At 41.1% G+C, this 8,936-nt stretch overlaps 1 protein-coding gene across 1 annotated transcript; it reads right to left on the bottom strand.

The window, feature by feature from the left end:
* Positions 1-483: 483 nt before the first annotated feature.
* On the bottom strand, positions 484-7,163 carry LAPTM4A (lysosomal protein transmembrane 4 alpha). Its single transcript, XM_010148750.1, has 6 exons — positions 7,046-7,163; positions 4,783-4,859; positions 4,569-4,691; positions 3,323-3,418; positions 1,877-1,975; positions 484-1,272 (listed from the first exon to the last, which is right to left on the bottom strand). Exons 1-6 carry the CDS (start codon positions 7,149-7,151, stop codon positions 1,198-1,200), a joined length of 576 nt encoding a protein of 191 aa, XP_010147052.1. The 5' UTR covers positions 7,152-7,163; the 3' UTR covers positions 484-1,197.
* Positions 7,164-8,936: the final 1,773 nt, after the last annotated feature.

Genomic DNA, 8,936 nt, shown 5'->3' with positions numbered 1-8,936 from the left:
GAAGAACAGGACATAGTTGTTGTTTGTAGTTGGTTCTTTGCATAGGTTGGTTTTTATGGTTTTTTTAGGGGAAATTTCTGAAGTTACAGCATTTGTCCAAGAACCTTGGACATATTCCAGTGTAAATAAGGATTTTAGACACCCACCTACTGGGTGTCTGCCCTGCTCTAACTGCCTCAGCTCACCAGACATCAAACTTGCCCCGAGGGCTAGAAGCCTCCAGTACAATCCCCTTGTCCCAACTTTGGTAGAAGCCAGACAAGTAGAAGACAACCAAGTACCTGAACCGTGCAGGCTGCAACACAAGTTCAGACATAAAAGGGAATTCGTATTCTCTACACACAGGAGGACTTTTGCCAAAGGACACCGATCAATCACTAAACAACCGACAGGAAGCCAGCGTTCACTAAGCTGGGACCAACTGCAATACACTGAGGTGCTTAAAAAAAACCAAACCCAAACAACAAACAGATGAACCAAAGCTACTGGTAAACATTTCATAAAAGATTTATTTAAGTATCATTTATCACAAAGAGGAAAATACATATAAGATTAGAAGCATGCAACCACCTTCCACGTTTTATTTTTCTGACATTCACAGCACATCGTAATACAACTCCTGTGCCACCCTCGCGTCTTCCTAAAAAATATGATGTTCCAAGACATAGGATAACCAAAAAAACCACAATAAAGGTAAGATAACATGAGAAAAGTGCAAAGTAAAAAAAAAAAAGTCACGTATATACCACATTCAAACCCCTGCCCCCTCCAAAAAATGGATAAAGGCAAACTGTCACTTTGCTGCACGATCAGATTGTCTTTATGAACTACTTTACAAAAAGAAATTAATATAAATTAAGGGCACGATCCTGCAGACACTTATAATTGCAGCTAACTTCAGTGATAGATTGGCTCCGTTGGTGTTATTAAAAGCCACGAGTTAGTCACATGCATAAGTTCTTGCAGAATAAGGCCCTAAGGCAATAAAACGTTTAAGAGCATTAAGGAGAACAAAAATTAAAGCAAACAAAAATCACTCCCAGATGTGTGTTGCTTAGTAAGTTTATATCAAACATTTTAAACAGAACAGTTTGCTCCTAAAGTCCTGAACATTTCTATTACTTAAGCAGTTTTGCAAGATTAAAAGACAAAACCCCCAGGAAGCTGGTACAGATGTTAATTATCATAAAAACTGCTTCAGGCAGGTATGTAGGGAGGTGGAGGTTCCTTCTCAGGCATCTTCACTGCCATTTCATAGGTTGGCAGAACATACTAAAAAGAAGACATTTTGAAGAGATTAATGCAGAAGGTTGGGGGGGGCGGGGGGGAACCCCACAAACACCCAGAACAAAACCAGAGACATCCCATCTGCAGCTTCCTCTGTTGCAGGCAAATGTTTTTAAAGAAGATCACGCTGCTGTTCCTAGTAAGCTAGCGAGGGAGCGAAACAAGGTGCAGCAGGAGGTCACTGCTCTGCTGATCCTACCCCTAGGCCATTTGTTCCACCCCACTGTCTCTTGGTTTTGCAAAGGGGAAGGTTTTGAGCAGGGCAGTCAGAAAGCTTCACTCTGCTATGAGATAAACATTCAAAGACTTTTCTCTACAAAACCTCCTATTTTACGCACTGTAAGAATGTGATGAAGTAAGCCATCGTTAACATTAGCTGCTTTAACTTTTTAAGTCTTTCCAGCCTTTGTTTAAAAAGCTTGTAAACATAGATCATAGAATCACAGAATGGTTTGGGTTGGAAGGGACCTTAAAGATCATCTAGTTCCAACCCCCCTGCCATGGGCAGGGACACCTTCCACTGAATGGATACAGTGGTTTTCTACTTCAGAATGAAATTATGCTGGTTTATTTCAAAAAGAGGTTTTACCTGTGGAGGAGCTTCAAAAGCAGGGTACACCGCTATCTCTGGCAAATTTCTGTTGCTGATGTATTTATAGCAGTTCCATACACAGTTAATTAGATATGCCTGAAAGAAGAGATATTTCTCTTTTTAAAAGACCTCATGTGCATTAGCTGATTCAGAAATCGGATGATGAATTACATTCATATGACCAGAAGGAGCATAAATCAATTTAGTCGATCCATCTCTGAGGAATGGTTGCCATTTCAGATTCAGCCACATACCTGCGTTGCTCCCCATTTAGCTTCGCTGCCATCGTGACTCGGAGTACAAACCGCACAGGTCTTAGCAGAAGAATTCACAGATCCATCCAACTAATCTATCTGCCTCAGCAGTGCTAATCAAATTAATCCCCAACGGGTTTATGCTTCCGTGGACCTCAGCCCAAACTTGCCAGGAGGTGGCGGCAAAGAGGCCGGCAGCACAGTCCCACTCATCCCTGACTTAGCGTTACTATTTGTCCAGCTACCAGCGCGAGGAAACACGCACCGGGGGTGGCAAGGAGAAGACGCTAAAGTAGCCTAGACATTAAGTCAACACTGACTGCTGTAGGAAGACCATCACATCCTTATGAGGATTAGATTTTTTCTTATTAATCTGTATAATATTAATCTCTGAATTTTGCATTGGCATGCTTTCACATGATTACACGCAAGGTGCCAGATTTCCCAATCGGTGCAAAAGTGTCATCCACTGGATTAGTCTTCCACTCTCCCCAGTCAGACACTCCTCTTGGAGAGATTATAGAAACTAAGTAAAATACTTGTTCATTACTTCATTTGTTCTTACATTCAGTCTGGATGCAACAAAGGAATATTGTCATGGCCAACGTGTACTATCAGTTCATTTCGCTAATATGCTTTGTCTGCACCACAGATTTTGCAATTCAAATGAATGCCTCTCTATTTAGATCTTCAACAAGAAGACAACTGGTAATATCACCCTTCACTAGGGAGAAAGATGCAGCTCTGAATTAGCCTATTCATTTCCTCCTTCCAAAACATGCACCCTGGTTTGTTAAGTACAGCAAGAGATTTTGGAAGTTTTGTGTACAAGACCTGTATGCAGTCACTCAATATTGTTTTGCTACAATCTTCATTGCAAACATTAAATTTATCTCCACGTATTAAGATGGTATTTGAAGTCTTTGTGCATTTCTGCTTCCTACCCAGGAAGGGCACAACTGCATAGACATGCCCTACTGCACACAAACGAGTTAGCTGAAGACAGCGGTACACAAAACATAAGACATAAGTCATACCAAAACTGGACATCCTAACCATTCTGCTCAAAGGAGGTCTTCGCTCTGCATTGTCAGTTGAGATCTTAATTCAGCATTAGGAATTAACTCAGATTAGCAGCATCTTAATATAGTAACTCACAAAACCAACACATGCTTAAGTTATAACTTACCTTTAAAATGATAAATAAAGCAAAGAACACCAGAACAATAAACAAGAGACAGCTGGAGTCCAAGGCAAGGAGATCATCTTTGTAAGGGAAATCCGGCTAGTTTAAAAGAAAACAAAAAAGGGAAGTGAGAAAGGGAAGAGATCAGCACAAACACTGCAGAGTCACAAAAGATGACAGAAGCACATTCAAACGTCACACCAAATGAAACAAAGTCTTGCGTAAACTACTTCCCCAGAAACAACAAAGTTCTGTTTCTCACTAGTTTCTTTTTATCCTCCCACACAAAGCACCGTATTTGTCCTACCTCTGTCCGGTAGGAACAGGTCACTACAGAAAAGGGCCACCTATACAGAAGCCCTGTCCTGTCTATGCCCCACGTCACTTCCTCAATCCCATGCTAATTCCATTTTAACAGCTGCAGCACAGCATTTGTACTTACAGTCCTTTACTTGGTAACTCAATGACTTAGTATTAATCACCTCTTGTCAACCTAACCAGTAACATACATGTGTGCAGAGTTGCCCCTGAACTTCAGAAGAGCCAAAACAAAGAGCCTCTACAAATTCCATTTTTCTCTGACTGCAGTAACAAAGCCTCTCTCCAACATCAACTTTTTATCTCTGTTTTAAAAGGATTTTTTTAAACATCTACTTGAACAGATCTAAACACCAGCCAGATAGAGCCTGTGATCCCCATTAACTGACAGTGTATTCCATCCACTGAGTCTCCTTGCAGTCAAAACACAGGCTGTGTTAACGACCACCACACTGGCCTCCTTCGAAGGTATTGTTGCAAAATGAGAAGAGCTATATAGAACATAAAAAGCAGCCCTCAATCTCAGGTTCCATCCCATAATGCTGCAGGACCCTACCTCATAGGAATCCTTAGCTATACTCCTCTTCCTCTCCCCCACCGAGTAAGGGTCAACACATTTTTCACCTGCAGCAGCAAGCCTGCCACAGAACCGCGTCACTTAAAGGAACATCTTTGTTTCGAGTGCAAATGTAGCAGAGAATTGAAACCAACATCTCCCAGCACAATTCTCTCTTTACTCTCCCCAGCTTTCTTTTTAGGGAGCAATGGCACCTTTGGTCCTTTCACCTCCAATACGCTCTCATTCTCATCACCACCTACAGCTGCTGCAGCCTGAATTCCTCTTCTGTATGCACAGGCAGGTCTAAGTCACTTATCCAATTAAACTCAAGTGTAATTTCAAGTGTAAAATAACAACTTCAGCTTAACTTACCAACTGATCCAGGTAATCCTTGATTCTGGGTAAGTAGGTTAGAGAACTGATGGCAACCAGACAACTGAGCACAAAGTCAAAGAGCTGGTAACAGAAAAACGGGATCAACCAGCCTACACGATGCTAAAAAGAAAAGAAAAGGCAGCAGCCTGTAAGGTATTTCGTTAAGAATTGAAGTAGCAAGTCTCAAATCACGTACTATAAATATACTTACAGCGATTGCGCCATACACCATCATCGCACTGATTGTGAACATGAGGAGGGAGATGGCAAATAGAACGCAGGCATTTTCTGCATTAAAAGAAAAACAAAAAGCATCAGTCATTTCCTGAAGTTGTCACACAGCAGCTGACAGGTACACAAGCTCTATTCATTACTGTGATCTGTTCTCATTCAACTGTGTCATCTGTGCAGCAGCAGAATTGAGTAACTCAGACCTCTCCTAATGGAAAAAGATCTGGTTCAAGAAAACCAGCAGGCATTTGGAAAAATCCCTCTGCCTTAATCAAAAGCCTGAATAAAGCTCAGACACACCAATTAGAAGCTTGACATAGTTTGATAGTAATGACACATAATGATGCTGATTTGCAATATATGTCAGTGCTAAAGTATGTGGATGATTAACTTTACCACCGGAAAGAATTTTAAGTGAAGCTAGCACAGTATCAACCTTTACACGTTAAAATGGTTTATGTAATTCGGTCATTGGCAGTGGGACCAGCACTGCTCCTTCAATAACACTAAGGAAAACAGGAAATCACTGTGTGGAAGGTATCCCGTTATTTACAAGAAAAGGCAGTTGAAAAGAATCCAAATGGTAGCAAAATCCAGGACACTCATGGAAACTGAATGATAAAGATTCTCCTTGTGCATCACAGCTACTGCTGACGGAGGCACAGCTGCGTTCCATGGGCTACATTATACTCGTTCTCCTACAGCAATCACAGTTCACATTTTTAAACACAAAGAAAGAAACCAGCTTGAGAGTCTATAAATGTGATACGCTAATATTTTTAGCAATATACTGAAGCCAAACTGTTGTGGTTCCCATGCTTAAAACAGATGGCCCGAGAAACTTAACTTCCTAGTCTGCAACCGATTTGAAAAGGTAAGTGCTTCTGCAGTGTATGTACCTAATTCAGTACAAGGTAATAATATCTACATCCACAGGTGGCATCGAGGAGGAGGTCCTCCTGCGTCTGAAATGCACTGCGTTGATCAGAGCACCCTAAGTACTCAGCAATAACCAACAAGGGTGCTTTTCTTCTGAGGATTTGTTACTCAATATCCACATGCACATTCAAAAATGTAATGTCCCTTCATGCACACAAAAACCCTCTAGCCCCTATTCCAACATGGGAAATAAGAATTTAAGTCGAAAGGATGCGATAGCCATTTAACACTGAAGAGTGGAGAAAGCACCTTCAGAAGCATCTTTCAGTCACATAAGCTTACGGCGATCAAGTACACTAATATCTGTTAGAAAACATGTGGCATTTCACAGGTACCTGCCATAATTTTACTGAATATCTTGGCTTTATGAAGTATTTGGTCCTTGTTCTCACTCGTTTCTTTACTAGCAAGTACGAGTCACAGCTCAGAACTGACAGATCCCCAACTCCAGTCATGAACAGTGTGAACACCAAACCAGAAGTCTCAAAAATCCAGATTTGTACTGTATCTTTGCTCCAGACTGGACCTGACCCTCCCTAAGTTTTAGCGTAGCACAGCAAACTTGGACAAGACACATGCGAAGTGCCACACTCAACCTGTTTCACACATTTAAAACCAAGAAAAATAAAGCATGTGCACAAGTTTGTATGTCATGCACCAGTTAAGAAACTTGGTCATTACAAACATTTGACACTGATTACACTTGTACACATCATACATGTTATAGCAACACCATGAAAGTAGGTTTTATTCTGCTTCTGATGCTTTCTCTTCTGTTTCTTCTGCATATCAAACTTTTCAGATAAATACTTGGTTTCACTCAAGTACTTGGCAACCCAATTCTTTCACTATTCTTAGAAAAATGGCATTACTTTCCCCTAAGTAAACACACAATAGCTGTAAGTGCTTTCCTTAAATTTATGAGGATCATCAAAAATTAAAACAAAACCCAAACTTGAAAAATCTGCTTTTTGTTTTACTGACACAGCAAGAATAGTAAATATTTATGGAGAAAGTGAATTTGAGATGTTCTACACATACTTCCAACACTCAAAGCATCAGAAGGCCAGAAATCTTTGGAAATCTTATTGTTTAAGACACTTAGAAATAATACGAAATAAAAACATTCCATAATTTTTTTCTATTCTCATAGAAGACCTCAATCCCAGAATAATTAAAGAGAAATCTATGAAATGAGACAACCATATTTAAAAGCTGCATGCATATTACACTCTAGTGTAAAGCAGATGCACCATGATACGGCGTGCTTTATTTCCTAATGAACAGCAGAGTTATACACCTACCAGCCATCCTCTCAGAAGCATAGTAATTTCCGATGACTTCATACTGGATATCAACAGGTGGCACTATATTTGGATGAGTCACTTCTACTGTCAACAAGATGCCCATCAGCAAGTTCACCACCTGAGAAAGATCACAGTTACCTAAAGGTTATTTACACTGCAACAGCTACATTTTTAAGGACACGCTAATAATATTGTATTTCAGTTATAAACAAACTTTGCTATATGTGGAAAAAATAGAAGAACCCAACTTACAACTAAACTTCAAGCTGATTTAGTTAAACCACTACCAAAAGAGCAGCACTGGACATTTGCTAGTCTTAACAAATCACCACTAAATAACTTCGCAAATTAGAGGATGGATGAGGTTTGTAAGGATTCAAATAACATAACTGAACTGATGCTGCATGAGAAATTGTTGTGGTTTAACCCTGGCTAGCAAAATACCACAAAACTGCTCTCACAAATCCCCCTCCCCTCCTCCAGTGGAGAGGAAGAATCGGAGGATAAAGAAAAAGGAAGCTTGTAAAAGTGAGATAAGAACTATTTACTAATTGAATCTAAATTAATATATACAAATACCACTAATAAGAAATAATTAAAATAACAGAAAATAAAATATATGATTCAAGATGATACAGTTGCTCACCACCAACTGGCCAATACACAACCAGGTGCTGAGAAGTGAGAGTCAGAGCCCGAGAGCTGCAGCCTGGGAGCGATCGTAGCCTGAGAGCTGCAGCAGATTCCGAATGAACCCTATCAGCGAGAGCACAACTGCAGATTCTAAACAAACCCACCAACTCCCTCACGAACAAGCCAGCACAGGAGTTAGCAAAGCAGCTAATGCAGGAGTCGGGGAGAGTGTTAGGAAGCACATGAAGTAAACAAGCAAGCAAGTAGGTGAGAGAGAGTAACTGCTCCCGGACCCCCTCCTCGCCTCTGCCCCGAGCATGACGTACTATGGAATGAAATACTTCCTTGGTCAGTTTGGGTCAGGTGCCTGAACTGTGTGTCCCAGCACTGCCTGCAGCGAGACCGTGAGAGCTGAGAACGCAGCTGCAGGATCAGAAGCAGAGAAAGACCTTGAATTCAGTGCAGGCATTGCCCAGCGCCAGCTGAGAACTTATCAGTGCTGCTCTCTGCATCCAGGGACACAGCTTCCTAGCAGCCACGGTACAGAGAGTTAACTCCTTCCTGACTGAACCCAGCACAGAAATGCACAAATTTGTGAACTGGAAAACTGGAAATTATTAAAAGAGGCCAGGATGGAAAAGGTACAATGATGACACAGTAAGGAACATTTGGCAAGAGCTTCTGCCTTCTACAACAAGTTGAAAGGCAGAGTTAATTTAATGCACAAATAAGGTACTGCACCCTACTCTTTCAAAATAGTGCAGGGGAGCAAGCAGCACAAGGGCATGTGCCAGCATCACACAGTAAATACTGAGAATGAGGGAAAACGTCCACTGCAGCTCTAATCCTCAAATGCAGCTTGCTTCTTGGTTTCTCTCATGTGACAGTTTTAATACAAGCAGGGGAGACTGGCTCGCTCCCCGTCCCAGATGATGTATTAAAACCTCACCAATCCTTATCAGAAAGGCTACATGAACACAGTTAAAGAAATCTCACACAAAGATTAAACCCCCAAAATGGTAAGCATTCAGTTCTTGCTATGGGCTCACCAGTCACTCTCCTCACTCACACTGCCACCGAAGACTACTTCCATTTCCTGGTTTTGGTACATACCAGTAATGCTTTCAGTAAGAGCTCAAAGAGTCAAAAGCAGCTTAAGCCTCTGCAAAACTGCCTGCACAGCATTTATAACCTGTTCAAGATTTACAGGGGCATAGTTTCTGTTACTAATATCTAAGGAAACATGCCAAAGAAA

The sequence above is a fragment of the Eurypyga helias genome, unplaced genomic scaffold, assembly GCF_000690775.1.
Source record: "Eurypyga helias isolate BGI_N326 unplaced genomic scaffold, ASM69077v1 scaffold46233, whole genome shotgun sequence".
In the NCBI taxonomy this organism is placed as follows: domain Eukaryota; kingdom Metazoa; phylum Chordata; class Aves; order Eurypygiformes; family Eurypygidae; genus Eurypyga; species Eurypyga helias.
The sequence above is the reverse complement of the archived record's forward strand: the minus strand, read 5'-3'. Positions and strand labels throughout refer to the sequence as shown.